The sequence below is a fragment of the Pseudophryne corroboree genome, chromosome 6 (assembly GCF_028390025.1).
Source record: "Pseudophryne corroboree isolate aPseCor3 chromosome 6, aPseCor3.hap2, whole genome shotgun sequence".
Taxonomy (NCBI): Eukaryota; Metazoa; Chordata; class Amphibia; order Anura; family Myobatrachidae; genus Pseudophryne; species Pseudophryne corroboree.
The window spans coordinates 748816546-748835833 of NC_086449.1; the positions used below are offsets into that span (position 1 = coordinate 748816546).

The 19288-nt window shown below is 45.7% G+C and overlaps 1 protein-coding gene across 3 annotated transcripts in view; it reads left to right on the plus strand.

Moving 5' to 3' along the window:
* The window catches only part of FLT4 (fms related receptor tyrosine kinase 4), a 312191-nt gene that overhangs the window by 173483 nt on the left and 119420 nt on the right, over positions 1–19288 (plus strand). For 2 of the 3 annotated variants that reach the window (XM_063928527.1, XM_063928526.1), the window contains exons 3-7: positions 12150–12418; positions 14036–14145; positions 14927–15089; positions 15190–15329; positions 16113–16284. In XM_063928527.1, coding sequence (XP_063784597.1) covers positions 12150–12418; positions 14036–14145; positions 14927–15089; positions 15190–15329; positions 16113–16284 — 854 coding nt within the window. Of the gene's footprint in view, positions 1–12149; positions 12419–14035; positions 14146–14926; positions 15090–15189; positions 15330–16112; positions 16285–19288 lie in introns of those variants that run through there. The other variant, XM_063928528.1, reaches the window with a different exon arrangement.

Below are 19288 nucleotides of genomic sequence, written 5' to 3' on the forward strand. Positions count from 1 at the left end.
TTGTAAAAAGTTTGATTTGTTAGTTTTATCCTGAGTTGGTTCTCAATAAACATAAATTGCACAATAAAAAATAAACAAAGAAGATGAATCAGTAACACTGTATCACAAGGTGGCACCAAACCTGGCCATTGGTTCAGCAGGCCTAGGAGCTCGAGCTATGTCTTTCGGGTCCAGCAGTCAGCTGACAGTGCCTTCTGTCTAACCCTGCAGCGCTTCTAGCGGCAAGTATCATTAACTCTCCCCCTAGTGCCTAACTCTAACCTTATCTCCCAGTGCCACACACTATCCCTCCCCTCCTGTAGCCTAATCCTCCCCCTAGTGCATAACCCTAACCTCTCCTCCCACATCCACACCCTATCCCTTCCCTCCTGTAGCCTGACCCTAACCCTCCCCCTAGTGCATAACCCTAATCTCCCCTCACACAGCCACACCTTATCCCTCCCTTTCTGTAGCCTAACCCTAACCCTCCCCGTAGTGCATAACCCTAACCTCCCCTCACCAAGGCCACACCCTATCCCTCCCCTCCTGTAGTCTAACCCTAACCTCCTCCCAAAGCCACACCCTATCCCTCCGCTCCTGTAGTCTAACCCTAATCTCCTCTCCCACACCACACCCTATCCCTACCCTCCTGTAGTCTAACCCTAACCTCCCCTCCCACACCACACCCTATCCCTACCCTCCTGTAGTCTAACCCTAACCTCCCCTCCCAAAGCCACACCCGATCCCTCCCCTGATGTAGCCTAACCCTAACCCCCCTAGTGCATAACCCTAATGTCCCTTTCCACATTCACATCCTATCCCTCACCTCCTGTAGCCTAACCGTAATCCTTCCCCTAGTGCCCTCCTGTAGCCTAACCCTAATCTCCTCTCCCACACCACACCCTATCCCTACCCTCCTGTAGTCTAACCCTAACCTCCCCTCCCAAAGCCACACCCTATCCCTACCCTGATGTAGCCTGACCCTAACCCCCCTAGTGCATAACCCTAATGTCCCTTTCCACATCCACATCCTATCCCTCGCCTCCTGTAGCCTGACCCTAACCCTCCCCCTAGTGCATAACCCTAACTTCCCTTCCCACACCACACCCTATCCCTCCCCTACTGTAGCCTAACCCTAAACCCCTGCTGGCGCAGTTTAGCTGTAACTTCAGGTCTGTGCAGAAAACATGTTTCCATTGAGAATGTGTCGACGTTCTGCAGACAAGTTGACATTTCAGCTTGATATGTTGACAAACATATCAACATTGTGTTGATATGTTTGTCGACATCGTAAATGTCGGCATAATGACTGCATCCCCATCCCACGCTGCTGGTAATGTTCATCTTACTTATAATTATAATACACTCTTTGCATTATTGGGGGTGGGACAGAGAGCTCTAAAGTGAACACTAAAAACTGGCAAATGTACAGTGGAAACCTAAGTTCATGTAGCCTCACCTTTCATTCCTCACAGTCTGTCAGTCACTACGTGTGTTATTCACACAAGCTCTGAGATCTACACGCAACCTGTTCCAACACAATGTTTGTTATTGGAAGTGGGAGTCCTTAGCTGGGCTCTGGGGAGCTTATTATATTCTCTTCTAACCAAGGGGAGGTAGTGATATTGTCTTTCACCCCACTAAGGAACTTAAGTGGAAGTAAGCCAGGCTTCTCATCTCTCCGCCTCGAGCCCTTATTCATCCCCTTGTTCAAATTCGATGCTGTCTCCTGCTCCTATAATTCAGCCCAGCTGTATCATGCATTATCATAACTGCAGACCACCCTGAATTGATTGCGTCCCGTTAGCCCCTTTTACCAGGAAAGCACGGTGGCGCAGGTGCCCTGTAGAGATAACGACTGTCCGTCAGCAGAGAGCGTGGTATTTCAACCTGTGCATGGGGGGATGTTTCGATTCATGAATCTGGAACCGCAAAGACCTGAATCAGCACAAATCTCTGAGCTCGTTATCATTTCCAAGAACATCAGACTAACCATTTCCATCATTGGCGGGGAATTAATATGTAGAAGCAGGAGAAAACTGTAGCAGCTACTTGCAAAGTGCCAGTAATGTTTTATTTTTATGCCTTTCAATGGGTATTGACAGAACACCTTGTCCTGCATTGTCCCTGACTCTCTGTGCCTTTAGTACTGATAATTACTATTATTATTTATATGGCACCACAACTGTTACACCACAGCTCTTAACAAAGCACATAAATAAATGAGCAAAACAAGAAAACAATGACTTACAGTACAAGACAATGTAGGACAATTACATAGTATATAAACATTTCTGCATCAGGAAACTGAAATAAGCATCAGGGTGGCAGAAAGCAAGGGTTTTGTGCCATTATAGAGATTATGGCGTACAAGATAGTAAAATAGAATGCAAGCTGCTCATACCAATTTGACAATATACTTCAGGTGCTGTGCTTGAAAGGGAGGGATAATTCTAAGCAAGAGACAGAATGTGGATTAACTCCTGGTGCCCCCCAAACTATACTGGTAACATGACTTTAAAAACTATATATATATATATATATATAATAGAAATCCAGATGTCTTGGTTACATATATTTGCAGATAAATGGCAAAGCCACCAGGCCTCGACAAGGCTCCTCTGATGCTGGTGGTTCCTAATACTATATCTGAGCCTGGGGTGCAGAACCCTACAAACCGGCACAGGCCAGCACACATGTGAGAGGGTAAAGTGTTAATATGTGTTAATTACAGGGAAAGCAAAATCTATATACAAAAAGTGATACATTAGTGACGGTGAAATTAAAAGACCTAAAGTATTAATAAAAGTGTGCTAAAGACAGTACAAAATAGTCTAAGAAAGGGAAAAATCACATGAGAGGAGAAGGCCCTATTCTTGAGATCTTCAGGTGAGTACACACTAGGCAATGTCGGTGAGCGACGTTGCCTAGTGTTTTCCTTCCCGAGCCGGGCCACCCGACGGAGGGCATACACACTGTGCGATATCGCTAGCGATATCGCACAGTAACGTCTTGCCATGGCCAGCCGCAGCATGCAGCTTTGGACAATGAGTCCAAATTGAGCTGCATGCATGGCCGAGACCGAGGGTCGTTAACAACCTCGGGTCCGCACATTGCTCGTCGTTGGCTGTATACACACTGGGTGATATAGTAAACTATGTCGCTCAGGAGGGGAAAAATAAACTATATGGTTTACTATATCGCTAAGTGTGTAATCACCTTTACATTCTGAAGGGGAAAGGGCAGACAGACACAGTTGGTAATACAGTTGGGGTAAAAGTGAGCCATGTAGTAGAGGGTTAGGATGAGAGTTGGGGTAGAAGTGAGCCATGTAGTAGAGGGTTAGGATGAGAGTTGGGGTAGAAGTGAGCCATGTAGTAGAGGGTTAGGATGAGAGATGGGTTAGAAGTGAGCCATGTAGTAGAGGGTTAGGATGAGAGATGGGTTAGAAGTGAGCCATGTAGTAGAGGGTTAGGATGAGAGATGGGTTAGAAGTGAGCCATGTAGTAGAGGGTTAGGATGAGAGTTGGGGTAGAAGTGAGCCATGTAGTAGAGGGTTAGGATGAGAGATGGGTTAGAAGTGAGCCATGTAGTAGAGGGTTAGGATGAGAGATGGGGTAGAAATGAGCATGGAACAGAGGGTTAGGATGAGAGATGAGATAAAAGTGAGTATGGAACAGAGGGTTAGGATGAGAGACGACTGGGTTTGATGAAGAAATGGGTCTTGAGAGCCATTTAAAGTTTTGTAGAGAGGTGGAGAATCTGATTGGGAGAGGTAAAGAATTCCAGAGGTAGGGATAACCACAGCCAAAATCTTGAGGCAGGAATGGGAGGTAATAAGTTGGCAGGAGAAACGTCATGTATTTGTGAAGCGAAAAGGGCGGGTGGGAGTGTAAAGGGAGATAAGGTCAGATATGTAAATGGTAGAGGATTGAGTGAGGGCTTTGCAAGTGAGTGTGAGAAAATTGAATTGGATTTGGAAGAGGCTTGTAAGGAAAGGGAGGTGGATGTATAGGAAGATGAGCTGGGCAACAGCACTGAGGATAGTTTGGAGTGGAGAGAGGCGTTTGTGAGGGAGGCCAGATAGGAGGAAACTACATTAGTCCATTCTGGGGAAGACCAGTGAGTAGACAGGGGTCTTAGTGGCATCCAGGGTGAGAAAGGGTCTGATTCTGGAAATATTTTTTGAGACGGAAACAGCAGGACTGCGAGAGGTGCTGAATGTGTGGTTTGAAGGAGAGGAAGGAATCAAGAATTACTCCAGGACAGCGCACTTGAGGACTGGAGGAGATAGCTGTGTCACCAATAGATAGTGAAATTGTGGGAGGTTATCCCAGATGCGTGTAGCGAGAAAAGTAAATCTTCATTGTCTAGGGCCCTCATTCCGAGTTGTTCGCTCGGTAAAAATCTTCGCATCGCTGCGATTTTCCGCTTAATGCGCATGCGCAATGTCCGCACTGCGACTGCGCCAAGTAAATTTGCTATGTAGTTAGGAATTTTACTCACGGCTTTTTCATCGGTCTGGCGATCGTAATGTGATTGACAGGAAATGGGTGTTACTGGGCGGAAACAGGCCGTTTTATGGGCGTGTGGGGAAAAACGCTACCGTTTCCGGAAAAAACGCAGGAGTGGCCGGAGGAACGGAGGAGTGTCTGGGCGAACGCTGGGAGTGTTTGTGACGTCAAACCAGGAATGACAAGCACTGAACTGATCGCAGATGCCGAGTAAGTCTGAAGCTACTCAGAAACTGCTACGAGGTGTGTAATCGCAATATTGCGAATACATCGGTCGCATTTTAAGATGCTAAGATTCACTCCCAGTAGGCGGCGGCTTAGCATGAGCAAATCTGCTAAAATACGCTTGCGAGCGAACAACTCGGAATGAGGCCCAAGACTTGTACCATGTGTTACTTATGTATTTGTAAACTTATATTGACTGCACTGTAAAATGTATTTCATTTATTCTATGGGAGACAGTGAGAGAGAAAATCAGCATTCATTTACAGTGTGTGTATATATATATATTACATATATATATATATATATACACAAAAATATAAAACCACAGCCCCCGCCACCCCAGAAGCGGGGTGCAGTGTCTGCACTCACCACTCATAGGGTGGGGTGCATGTAGCCCATGGCCACCTACTTAAATATATACAGACAGAAAATTCAGCACTCACCATAGCAAGATAAATTATCCTCACAACATCAATAAATAAATGATGGGGGTTTAGTTAGTGAATTGGCCAATGCATGGAAGCCTGCAAACCGCTCGCCAAGGTACCCCACCTTCATGCAGGTCCAACACTATCACAGAGTCTTAAAAATTAAAACCTAGCAACTGTATCACACATAATATAACTGCAAATATGCCTACTTGGTTTAATGTGCACCTGGGGGGGGGGGGGGGGGGGGGCGTGTGTGCATTTGTCTATCTCTCTCTCTCTCTCTCTCTCTCTATATATATATATATATATATATATAGAGTAGAGTAAAGATACACTCGGCACTCCGCCAAATAAATGTAGACATCTTGCCCGGTGCCTTCCTTCTGAGTTTGATATAAGTATGGTATGTAGGCGGCACTCGTGGACTTAATTCAAATAAGAAACCCGGACACTCCTGGGTTGAATATTCAACCCAGGAGTGTCCGGGTTTCTTATTTGAATTAAGTCCACGAGTGCCGCCTACATACCATACTTATATATATATATATATATATATATATATAATTAATATCAGGTGCAGAGAGTACAGGATTGTCACTGAGGATAAGGCATAGTGACTGTAATAAACTGCAGGACTGCAATCTCTAGCTGCACATAAGAACATGCATTGGTTCCTTTTTGCAGAGCACTGACATTTATATGCCCTGCTATATGTAACATTGGTCACATGGAGTACATAAATATACGTGTTTTGTTTATGTTCAATATCTTCAGTAAAGAAGTAGAAGACGATTGCTGAGAATAACAACATGATGCCGTTTGTTTGCATTTGCAACAGTAAATTGTGACTACTGATTGTGATATAAAAAAGAGCATTCCTTGTAAACTGTAAAACTTTTACCCAGTGCCACATGTAGGGGTCTGGGTGACTATAGCACAGTAACAGACTTGACTACCCAAATCTTCCACTCATCTAAGCCGCAACATTATTACCTGTCTGGGCCACAACATCATGGAGACTCAATGATGGAGCCCAGAACCAGGAACTCTGAGCAGAAGGCAAGTTTGTGGTAATTTGCGGCTTTGCCCACCAGTGGTTAATGTTGTTGAATGAGCTTTGCGGCACCCCTCCTTGACCAGCACCCCTGGTGAGAACAGTCACCATTCTCACCAACCAGTAGTGTTATGTGCCTGCTGTTAATATAATTGTAAATGCTTATAGGCATGCAGTATGCTGCTGTTCAGTTATACAGTTTTAAAGAAAAACTACTGTATATATTTCTCTGACGTCCTAGTGGATGCTGGGAACTCCGTAAGGACCATGGGGAATAGCGGGCTCCGAAGGAGGCTGGGCACTCTAGAAAGATCTTAGACTACCTGGTGTGCACTGGCTCCTCCCACTATGACCCTCCTCCAAGCCTCAGTTAGATTTCGTGCCCGGCCGAGGTTGGATGCACACTAGGGGCTCTCCTGAGCTCTTAGAAAGTTATAGTCTTAGAATTTGTTATTTTCAGTGAGACCTGCTGGCAACAGGCTCACTGCAGCGAGGGACTAAGGGGAGAAGAAGCGAACTCGCCTGCTTGCAGCCGGATTGGGCTTCTTAGGCTACTGGACACCATTAGCTCCAGAGGGATCGACCGCAGGCCCAGCCTTGATGTTCGGTCCCGGAGCCGCGCCGCCGTCCCCCTTACAGAGCCAGAAGCAAGAAGATGGTCCGGAAAATCGGCGGCATGAAGACATCCTGTCTTCACCAAGGTAGCGCACAACACTGCAGCTGTGCGCCATTGCTCCTCATACACGCTTCACACTCCGGTCACTGAGGGTGCAGGGCGCTGGGGGGGAGCGCCCTGAGGCAGCAATAAAAACACCTTGGCTGGCTAAAATACCTCAATATATAGCCCCTGGGGCTATATATGAGTTAAATACCCCTGCCAGAATCCCATAAAAAGCGGGAGAATACGCCGCGAAAAAGGGGCGGAGCCTATCTCCTCAGCACACTGGCGCCATTTTTCCCTCACAGCTCGGCTGGAAGGAAGCTCCCTGGCTCTTCCCTGCAATTCTACAGTACAGTAAGAGGGAAAAGAGAGGGGGGGCATTAAAATTGGCACTGTATACAGTATATTATATTGAAAAGCAGCTATTAGGGACATAACTCAGTTAGTCCCTGTATATATATAGCGCTCTGGTGTGTGCTGGCATACTCTTACTCTGTCCCCCCAAAGGGCTTTTGTGGGTCCTGTCCTCTGTTTGAGCATTCCCTGTGTGTGTGGAGTGTGTCGGTACGGCTGTGTCGACATGTTTGAGGAGGATAATGATGTGGAGGGGGAGCAGATGCCTTTAGCAGGGATGTCACCCCCTGGGGGTCAGACACCTGAGTGGATGGTATTATGGCAGGAAATGAGTGCACGTATAGACTCCTTACATAAAAAATTTGACGACATGCCGACTGTGGGACAGCCGAGTCTTCAGCTCGTGCCTGTCCAGGTGTCTCAAAAGTCATCAGGGGCTCTGAAACGCCCGCTATCTCAGGTGGCACAAGTAGATGTCGACACGGATACTGACACCAGTGTCGACGACGATGAGTCAAATTTAATGCCCGTTAAGGCCATTCACTGCATGATTGAGGCAATGAAAGAGGTGTTAAATATTTCTGATTTACATCCAGGTACCACAAAAAAGGGTATTATGTTTGGGGAGAAAAAACTACCTGTAGTTTTTCCCCCGTCAGATGAATTAAATGAAGTGTGTGAAGAAGCGTGGGCTTCCCCTGATAAGAAATTGGTAATTCCTAAGAAGCTACTAATGGCGTTCCCTTTCCCGCCAGAGGATAGGTTACGTTGGGAAACACCCCCGAGGGTGGATAAAGCGCTCACACGTTTGTCTAAAAAGGTGGCACTACCGTACCAGGATACGGCCGCCCTTAAGGAACCTGCTGATAGAAAGCAGGAGGCGATCCTGAAGTCTGTATATACACACTCAGGCATTATACTCAGACCAGCTATTGCGTCAGCATGGATGTGCAGTGCTGCCGCTGCGTGGTCAGATAAACTGTCAGAAAATATTGACACGTTAGACAGAGACACGAACCTGCTAACAATTGACCATATCAAAGACTCAGTCTTATACATGAGAGATGCACAGAGGGAAATCTGCCGGCTGGCATCTAAAGTAAGCGCATTATCCATCTCTGCTAGGAGATGCTTATGGACTCGCCAGTGGACTGGAGATGCAGATTCCAAAAGGCACATGGAAGTTTTGCCTTATAAGGGGGAGGAATTATTTGGGGATGGTCTCTCCGACCTAGTTTCCACAGCAACGTCTGGGAAGTCAGCATTTTTACCCCATGTCCCCTCACAGCCTAAGAAGGCGCCATTTTATCAGGTTCAGTCCTTTCGGTCCCAGAAAAACAAGCGGGGAAAAGGAGGGTCTTTTCTGTCAAGAGGCAGAGGCAGGGGAAAAAGGCTGCAGCAAACAGCAGGTTCCCAGGAACAAAAGTCCTCCCCCGCTTCCTCTTCCAAGTCCGCCGCATGACGGTGGGGCTTCACAGGCGGAGCCAGGTACGGTGGGGGCCCGCCTCAGGAATTTCAGCGATCAGTGGGCTCGCTCACAGGTGGATCTCTGGATCCTTCAAATAGTATCTCAGGGATACAGGCTGGAATTCGAGGCGACTCCACCCCGCCGTTTCCTAAAAACCGCCTTGCCGATTGCTCCCTCAGACAGGGAGGCGGTGCTAGCAGCGATTCACAAGCTGTATTCCCAGCAGGTGATAATCAAGGTACCCCTACTTCAACAAGGCCGGGGTTACTATTCCACACTATTTGTGGTGCCGAAACCGGACGGTTCGGTGAGACCCATTTTAAATTTGAAATCCTTGAACACATACATAAAAAAATTCAAGTTCAAGATGGAATCGCTCAGGGCGGTTATTGCAAGCCTGGACGAGGGGGATTACATGGTATCCCTGGACATCAAGGATGCTTACCTGCATGTCCCCATTTACAATTCTCACCAGGAGTACCTCAGATTTGTGGTACAGGATTGCCATTACCAATTCCAGACGCTGCCGTTTGGACTCTCCACGGCACCGAGGGTATTTACCAAGGTTATGGCGGAAATGATGATACTCCTTCGAAAAAAGGGAGTTTTAATTATCCCATACTTGGACGATCTCCTAATAAAGGCACGATCCAAGGAACAGTTGTTAGTGGGAGTAGCACTATCTCAGGAAGTGCTGAGCCAGCACGGTTGGATTCTGAATATCCCAAAGTCACAGCTGGTCCCCACGACACGTCTAATGTTCCTGGGAATGATTCTGGACACGGCCCAGAAAAAAGTGTTTCTCCCGGAGGAGAAAGCCAGGGAGTTGTCTTCTCTAGTCAGAGACCTCCTAAAACCAAAACAGGTATCGGTGCATCACTGCACGCGGGTCCTGGGAAAGATGGTAGCTTCTTACGAAGCAATTCCATTCAGCAGGTTCCATGCCAGAATTTTTCAGTGGAACCTGTTGGACAAGTGGTCCGGATCGCATCTTCAGATGCATCGTTTAATAACCCTGTCTCCACGAACCAGGGTGTCTCTTCTGTGGTGGCTGCACAGTGCTCATCTTCTGGAGGGCCGCAGATTCGGCATACAGGACTGGGTCCTGGTGACCACGGATGCCAGCCTACGAGTTTGGGGGGCAGTCACAAAGGGAAGAAATTTCCAAGGACTATGGTCAAGTCAGGAGACTGCCCTTCACATAAATATTCTGGAACTAAGGGCCATTTACAATGCCCTAAGTCAAGCAAAATCCCTGCTCCTACACCAGCCGGTGCTGATCCAGTCAGACAACATCACGGCAGTCGCCCATGTGAATCGACAGGGCGGCACAAGAAGCAGGACGGCGATGGCAGAAGCCACAAAAATTCTCCGATGGGCGGAGAATCATGTACTAGCACTGTCAGCAGTGTTCATCCCGGGAGTGGACAACTGGGAAGCAGACTTTCTCAGCAGGCACGACCTCCACCCGGGAGAGTGGGGACTTCATCCAGAAGTCTTCCAAATGATTGTAAATCAATGGGGTCGTCCACAGGTGGACATGATGGCGTCCCGCCTAAACAAAAAACTAGAGAAGTATTGCGCCAGGTCAAGAGACCCTCAGGCGATAGCTGTGGACGCTCTAGTGACACCGTGGGTGTACCGGTCAGTTTATGTGTTCCCTCCTCTACCTCTCATACCAAAGGTATTGAGAATAATAAGAAAGCGAGGAGTAAACACAATTCTCGTGGTTCCGGATTGGCCGAGAAGAGCGTGGTACCCGGAACTTCAAGAGATGATCACAGAGGACCCGTGGTCTCTGCCGCTCAGACAGGACCTGCTGCAGCAGGGCCCCTGTCTGTTCCAAGACTTACCGCGGCTGCGTTTGACGGCATGGCGGTTGAACGCCGGATCCTGAAGGAAAAGGGCATTCCGGAGGAAGTCATTCCTACGCTTATTAAAGCCAGGAAAGATGTTACGGCAAAGCATTATCACCGCATATGGCGGAAATATGTTGCATGGTGCGAGGCCAAAAAGGCCCCAACAGAGGAATTTCAACTAGGTCGATTTCTGCATTTCCTGCAAGCAGGAGTGAATATGGGCCTAAAACTGGGCTCCATTAAGGTACAGATCTCGGCTCTGTCAATTTTCTTTCAAAAAGAACTAGCTTCAGTACCTGAAGTTCAGACATTTGTGAAAGGAGTGCTGCATATTCAGCCCCCATTGTGCCTCCTGTGGCACCTTGGGATCTCAACGTGATGTTGAGTTTCTTAAATTCACATTGGTTTGAGCCACTAAAAACCGTGGATCTGAAATATCTCACGTGGAAAGTGGTCATGTTATTGGCCTTGGCTTCAGCCAGGCGAGTGTCAGAGTTGGCGGCTTTATCATGTAAAAGCCCTTATCTGATTTTCCATATGGATAGGGCAGAATTGAGGACTCGTCCCCAGTTTCTCCCTAAGGTGGTGTCAGCGTTTCACCTGAACCAGCCTATTGTGGTGCCTGCGGCTACTAAGGATTTGGAGGACTCCAAGTTGCTAGACGTTGTCAGGGCCCTGAAAATATATGTTTCCAGGACGGCTGGAGTCAGAAAATCTGACTCGCTGTTTATCCTGTATGCACCCAACAAGCTGGGTGCTCCTGCTTCTAAGCAGACTATTGCTCGTTGGATTTGTAGTACAATTCAGCTTGCACATACTGTGGCAGGCCTGCCACAGCCAAAATCTGTCAATGCCCATTCCACAAGGAAGGTGGGCTCATCTTGGGCGGCTGCCCGAGGGGTCTCGGCTTTACAACTTTGCCGAGCTGCTACTTGGTCAGGGGCAAACACCTTTGCAAAATTCTATAAATTTGATACCCTGGCTGAGGAGGACCTGGAGTTCTCTCATTCGGTGCTGCAGAGTCATCCGCACTCTCCCGCCCGTTTGGGAGCTTTGGTATAATCCCCATGGTCCTTACGGAGTTCCCAGCATCCACTAGGACGTCAGAGAAAATAAGAATTTACTCACCGGTAATTCTATTTCTCGTAGTCCGTAGTGGATGCTGGGCGCCCATCCCAAGTGCGGTTTATCTGCAATACTTGTACATAGTTATTGTTAACTAAATCGGGTTATTGTTGAGCCATCTGTTGAGAGGCTCTATTGTTTCATACTGTTAACTGTGTTTCATATCACGAGTTGTACGGTGTGATTGGTGTGGCTGGTATGAGTCTTACCCGGGATTCAAAATCCTTCCTTATTGTGTACGCTCGTCCGGGCACAGTACCTAACTGAGGCTTGGAGGAGGGTCATAGTGGGAGGAGCCAGTGCACACCAGGTAGTCTAAGATCTTTCTAGAGTGCCCAGCCTCCTTCGGAGCCCGCTATTCCCCATGGTCCTTACGGAGTTCCCAGCATCCACTACGGACTACGAGAAATAGAATTACCGGTGAGTAAATTCTTATTATTAGCACTAAAATATTGTTTTCCTTCTTGTGTGTGTTCCAGGGGACAGAGGCCCCTGCAGTGGTTGTGGCCAGGAGGCAGCATAGAATCTGACACAAACAACAAGGACTCAGAATTGTCTGAGATCACCAACAGCACTCGTAGTGTTATAGTGGAGGATTGTGACGGCACTTCTAGCAAACCGTACTGCAAGCTGCTCCGAATAACGGGTTCCCGTTCCACTGACTCCGGGTCTTACTGCTGCCACTACAAATATGTTGATGCAAAGGTCAAGGGCTCCACTGCCGTCAGCGTCTACGTCTTTGTGAGAGGTGAGTGGGTACAATGCCAATGATGGGTATCCTGTAATACACAGGTTTTGAGCAAGACGTCAATGTGAAGAAGGCATGAGATCAGATTGTTTCCACAAAATGACTATTAGGCATATTTATCAAAATCATTTTTACTAAAATAATGTGAAAAAAGGGTATTTTCACAACCTAATCACAGTACTTTAGTATCACCTGTATGTATAAAAGGTCTTTTGGAGCAGTTTTTGTGAAAAACGACTCCAAGTCCTTTAATTCATATACTGTATTTTAAATAAGCAGATTGCATTTCCCATTCTTGTAATGAGAAATGCGATCTGCCTGAGTTTACTAAGGGGAATTGTGTAAAAATACCGGGGAGGGAACCCTGTGATAACAATGCTATCTGGAGATGGCTTTAAGCAAGGTTCCCCTACTATTTCTGACAGGCAGAGCAGAGCTAGGAGCTGGCCACTATGAACACAAGCTGATCACTGTATACAAGAAATAGTAAAAAATAAAAATACTTACCTACAACTGGGAGTCTGGTGATCAGTGATGGGTGAGTCTCTCTTCTGGTCAGCTGTTCACCGGGCTCCTGCTCTATGACCCCAGTAAGCTGTGCTGTAAACTGGCATCTCACTTTACAGCATATGAGATGCCAGTTTACAGCACAGCTGATCAGGGTCACAGAGCAGGAGCCCAGTGACCAACTGGTCGGAGGAGAGACTATCTAATCACTGATCACCGGACTGGTAAGTATAAGTGGAGGGGCAAGGGGGGTGGGTGGAGGGTAGCCCTAGCCCACGGTGGAGCGTGCACGGTACAATCCCAGGTTTATTTCCATGAAAAATACCCTGGGAATTGCAGAAAGCAAATTTGCAAGGACAGAGCTTTCTGAGATACGGATGGTGATAAATATGCCCCATAACACTCATAAAACGATTATACAGCAGCTCTCATAATGTGACTTATGAAACTGTGCACTTTCTTTAAAAAAAAAGTCTAGTCATCGCTTTGTGGCGTAATCCAGAGTAAAAGCTCCAGGCAGAGGGGAAAAGCAACATGCCAACAACAGAATAGGAGCACTTCAAAGCCACCCTAATATCACTTTGTCCATTTCATTTCCCCATGAAATACCACTCAATTGCATGTAAGGAATTAATTAGTCAGCTAGTGGTTGAAGGCTTTGTCTATTCATAAGAGGTCACATTGAATTACTAAGAAATAAGAGGTATGGCCACAAAATATTGCCGCCAATCAGCTCCAGCCATCTGCACCATAATGGGGGAAGCTGTGTAGTCCCAAGCAACCTGAGTTGTGGAGAAATTTATTTACCATGGGTTTGCAGCTCCCTGCTTAAGTGCCCGGGGCTATTCAATTACAGCCCATGGTAAGCCTGCAGGCTGCACATAATTCAAATTTTTGGTTGCACCCTCCTGAGGTGCAAACAGAAATCCATGGTACAATAAGTAGGGCTTACGGGGGTTTGCCGCGACTGTTCATCTAAATACCGTTCCCAAATGTTTGCACACGGGTGTATAATTATACTAATAATAGTGTGAAAGTCACAAATACTCACTAGAACTAGAGACAGCATGCAGCATTGTATAACTAATTCTCTCTTTCTTGTGTCCTCAGACTGGGAGCAACCATTCATCAACCCAAGTGGGACTCTAGAAATAAACAGCGAATTTACCAGAGTTCCGTGCCAAGTATCCATCCCAGACCTCAATGTTACTCTAAAAACGGTACAAACCAAAAGATTAATCTATAAATTATGTGAGAATAAGGTATAAAAGTGCTCAAAGAAATTATATATATTTACCTATAAAATGTAAATCAGTTTTCTGGACAGTATCAGCAAGATAAAGGCTGCTGTCCTCTGTAGATGTAGCCATGGACATCATATTTTATTTTATATTACAATAGTGCAGGAACAAATCAAGGATAATGGGATATCATGATTTAGGATCCAAGCTCAAAATTACAGTAGCATTTATTGCTATGGCTTTTAACTAGAGACCTCATAATGGGGTCTGTTTATGAAGACAAGAAAGGCCCTTTCTCTGGCGTTTTCACCAGAGAAAGGGATTTTCTCACCTTCTCTCAAAATGTATGTAAAGGCAATTTAGAGCCATCCCCATAGAGTTGACATACGCCAGGGCCAAACCTAGCGTTTTTACACCCGGGTCAAGGCAGTAATTGGCGCCCTGTGTACGCATAAGCGTAACTATATTTAAGAAGCAATTAAACGTTTTGCTCTTCCTTGCTAAGTAACGCCATATTGAGATGGAGTTACCGTGAGCCTAGCAATGGGGTATCTGTGAAGCCAGGAAGGCTTTATGTGATCCCAGCCAAGTGAAACAATTGTCTACATTTTAATGTGACCCTTTCCCAGTAGCATTAGGCTGCCAGGGAAGTAGGAGAAAGCCCCCACAGAAGAGTGTGTTGGTAATCTTGGCGCTGATGATTTACATTTAAATTAATGGTTTGGTTTGATTTTATGTTCTTTGTTTTGTGCTCCTTTAGCCAATCTCAGTCATCGCTCCAGATGGGAAGAGTGTCTCATGGGACAATAAGGAAGGGATGTTGGTCCCTGCCGACTGGATAAGGGATACGCTTTTAGTTCAGTGTATGACTGTAATCAATGGGAAAGAGTTTCTATCAAATTATTTTGTTGTCCACTTCACAGGTAGGAACTGTATCACTGGAAGGACATGGTCAACACATTGTATATCTTACTGATCACTCTGGCTGAACCTATATCACCACACGTTTCCCCTTTTCTCCAGGTTATCGTTTCTATGATATGTACCTTTCTCCCAAGGACACAGTGGAGCTGCTCATTGGCGACCAACTAGTCCTGAACTGCACGGTGACTGCCGAGTTTAATACGGCAGTCGACTTTAACTGGGACTATCCTGGCAAAAAGGTGATCAGCAGTTGTGCTTCTTCCTTCGGTATTCAGGCTACTTTGGAGATGCATGTTGGGTTTGTTTTGAGTAAAAAGTGATGGGCTATACAATGATATATTGATTTTCACATTCCATGGGGAAGGAAATTAGAGTTAACGTCTAAGTTCATTGATAAAGTGAAGTACGTTGGCTTCCAGTGAATTTGTACATTGGGGAGTTTTGGCCTTAAACTGAGCTTAAGTTGACTGAATCTACGTTATATCAATGGATAATCAGTGTTAACTTTCTACAAGAGTCTACCTCCCCACCAATTAGCAGATATGGAACTGGATGTAATGAAGTCCAAGTTTGGCGGCCATGCGGGACTTTGGCCGTACTGGGATATTTTTTTAAAGGGGCATTCATGCACAAGGCATGGTTTAGCCTTGCACATGATTGCCCCTTTAAAAAAATGTCAGAGTTTGGCCAGCATTCCGCACAGCCGCCGAACTCAGATTTTATTACATCTAGGTCCCAAAGACTCCAGGCTAGATTTACTAAGTTACAACTTTTGCAAGCAGCTGATTCTCAGTGTGTTTGACCTCGAAATTTAAAGAGTGCACAAATACTCAGTGAATAAACATGCCATGCTCTGCACTTAAAATTAGTGCTGCTATAAATTCAAGGCCAGACACCCTGAGAAGTGGCGGCCTGCAGAAGCCAACCTTTAGTAAATCTAGTCCTATTTGTAAAATTCAATATTTCTTCATGTACATACTGTCGCAAATTTAGAGATTCTATCCCTCTTCATCTATCTGCAGCTGAAACGTCCTGTGATAGAGCACTCTGGTCGTCTGCCGCTAAAAGACCACACTGAGATGTACAGCACCCTTACTGTGCCCGCTGTTAACGAATCGGACCTCGGAAAGTATGTGTGCCATGCCAAAAGCGAGACATGGCAGCACCAGAAGAGCAACGAGGTCATTGTGCACGGTACAGAATGAATGCTAAACAGTGGGGGGGGATATCATGTTGTAATACTGTGGCTGATCTGGCAGGAACCAGGCGGGCAGAGGGGACCCCTGGAGCGCATATGTTAGCCGCCCTAAGCAATTCAGCTCTCGCAGGCAACAAGTGTCCTGCTACCTCCAGCTTGGGGAGGGGGGGGGGTTAAAAAAAATCCGATACTGTGTTGGGAGCAAACATTGACCTGTCAAAGTGGAGTATTGTTTCCCTACTATATCATACACGTTAACTTTTAGTTTCTGCCCTTTTATACTTCTCTACGTTGCTTCCAGCTCCTACCCAGGGTCTGTAACATTTTGCAATTCAGATCAGCATGTGTTTTTGTCATTTTAAAGTGAACACCGCAGTTAATAAGGAATCATACGGCCAAGCTGATCAGGTATGGGTCGTTGGGTCGACTCAAGTTAGGTCGACAGTCATTAGGTCGACCACTGAAGGTTGACATGAGCATTATGTCGACATGTACTAGGTCGACAAGGGCATTAGGTCGACAGGTGAAAAGGCCGACATAAGTTTTGGGGGGGTTTTGATGCCGTCTTCTTCGTAAAGTGACGGTGAACCCCAATTAGTGCACCGTGTCCCTTCGCATGGCGAGCGAACTTCGGGCAAGGTTACCATTCCCAATTGTAGTCCAGGTGGATCGTAAAGTAGGAAAAAGTCCAAAAATTAAACAAAAATGTGAAAAACTCATGTCGACCTTTTGTTGTCAACCTAGTACATGTCGACCTAATGCACATAGCAGCTGCACTGCCCCAAAGCAGTTGCACTGCCTGCACCTATGGTAGCTACACCCTTGGAGGTCACTATCATTTCTAATAGTTCACCTGTCTCCAAAAGAATACTATTCATAGGTGTCTCATAATCATTAAATATATTCTGTATATTTATGGGTTACAGTGTTGAATTGAAGCTTCATCATAAATTAACCCCAAGGTCAGGGACCAGATTTTTTTTTAAACTATTTTAATGGTTTTTTTCTTTGTGTTTTTGTTTTGTTTTGTTCTTTTGCTTTGTTTTTTTTTGGGTGGGGGGTGGGGGGGGTAAGTTTCTTTGTGGGGGGGGGGGGGGTTCAGGGAAATCGGCCACTTATGATGTTTAAATGTTGATTGAAAAGATGTTATTGTCTTAAAAGGACTTTTAAGTGGAAACTAGAAATACTGGATACATATAATTAATTAGTGCCTTACAGTAGTCCAGAATAAATTCACTTGTGGATCAGATATTGAGGGTGCTGTATCAAACCTTTTAGTTAAGACTATGGGGGAGATGTACTAAGCCTGAAAAGTGATAAATATCACTGTGATAAAGCACCAGCCAATCGGCTCCTAACTGACATGTCACAGGCTGTGTTTGAAAAATGACAGTTAGGAGCCGATTGGCTGGTACTTTATCACTGTGATATTTATCACTTTTCAGGCTTAGTACATCTGGCCCTATAAGTGGATGTGTGTCCATAGCAACCAATCAGATTCCAGCTATCACTTTATTGTATGTAAATAAATGAGAGGTGGAAGCTGATTAGGTCCTGTTGGCAACCTCTCCACTTTTCCTATAGAAGATTCTCCTGTAAGGTCTCTGATGGAGAGACCTTACAGGAGATCAAATCTCATAGATCTCCACAGGCTGTTTAAGATTGCCCTCACCCTAAAAGAATAATAAATGTATATTAATAATAAATATATATATATATATATTAATAATAAATATATATACCTGTTCCTTGGACTGGCACTCGCTCCTTAAGGCTCTATATGCTCCGGTGCCCTCTGGGAAATGATGTAGACAATATGAAATGAGGATGCAGCGGCACTCGGAGTCTTAAATCAGTTCAAAGTGTATTCCAAGAAAGTATCACAGCATACCAACGTTTCGGGGGCCGTACCAACCCCCGTATTCACCTTGACAAAGGGGAGGTACGGCCCCGAAACGTTGGTATGCTGTGATACTTTCTTGGAATACACTTTGAACTGATTTAAGACTCCAAGTGCCGCTGCATCATAATTTCATATTATATATATATATATATATATATATATATATATATATATACATACATGGTGATTCAAAAGTCGCAGTACACCCTTGTCAAAGTCGCAGTACACCCTTTTGTTTAAAAAATTGAGCTGGAAATGGGAAAACTGACTTATATTCAAGATGGACGATTTCAAGATGGCGCCCATGTTCGGTACATACCCTAAAAGATAGCCTACCTCTCCCATACCTTACTGGAGTATTCAGTTTTCCCATTTCCTGCACAGTTTTTGAAACAAAAGGGTGTACTGCAACTTTTGAATCACCCTGTACCTGTATATATATTCAATAACATTTTGATATGTGCAATAGTGATATATACAGGGGTTGAGACAAAAAAAAAAACTCCCAGATTTTAAAGTTTGACAAAAAAAGTACTGGTAAATGCTATTCAAAATTTTAGTACATATTCTAGAAGTGTATGGGATACACTTTGTTTTCCATTGGTTTTAAATATGATATCACCCATTCCGGTTCCGGCGCTGCATGGAGTAGTCGCTCCCTCCTATAGCTCTGGTGCCTCCCGCCACTAAACCCTACTTGTCGCCCGTACCAGGTGTCCACTGGGTGGCCAGTAGACCTCACTCGCTCTCTCGCTGTCCGGCTCTCCTGCATGGAGAAATTCCTGACCCCAGGTATGCAAGGTAAAGCCTCCCGCACTAAATCTGAGGCTGCACGCGGCTCCTCAGGCAAGATGGCTGCCTCAGCATCTCTGGACCCTGGAGCTCTAGCGCCACCTTTTTGCCAGGATAGTCCCAGTTAAAGTCGACTGCCGTATTAAACTCGGCAGTTACTTACTGTGCAGTTCAGGACTAGTTGGTCCCCTATAAGCAGCTCCACTGTGTGCTTGGGAGAAAGGTACATATCATAGAAACGATAACCTGGAGAAAAGGGGAAACGTGTGGTGATATAGGTTCAGCCAGAGTGATCAGTAAGATAT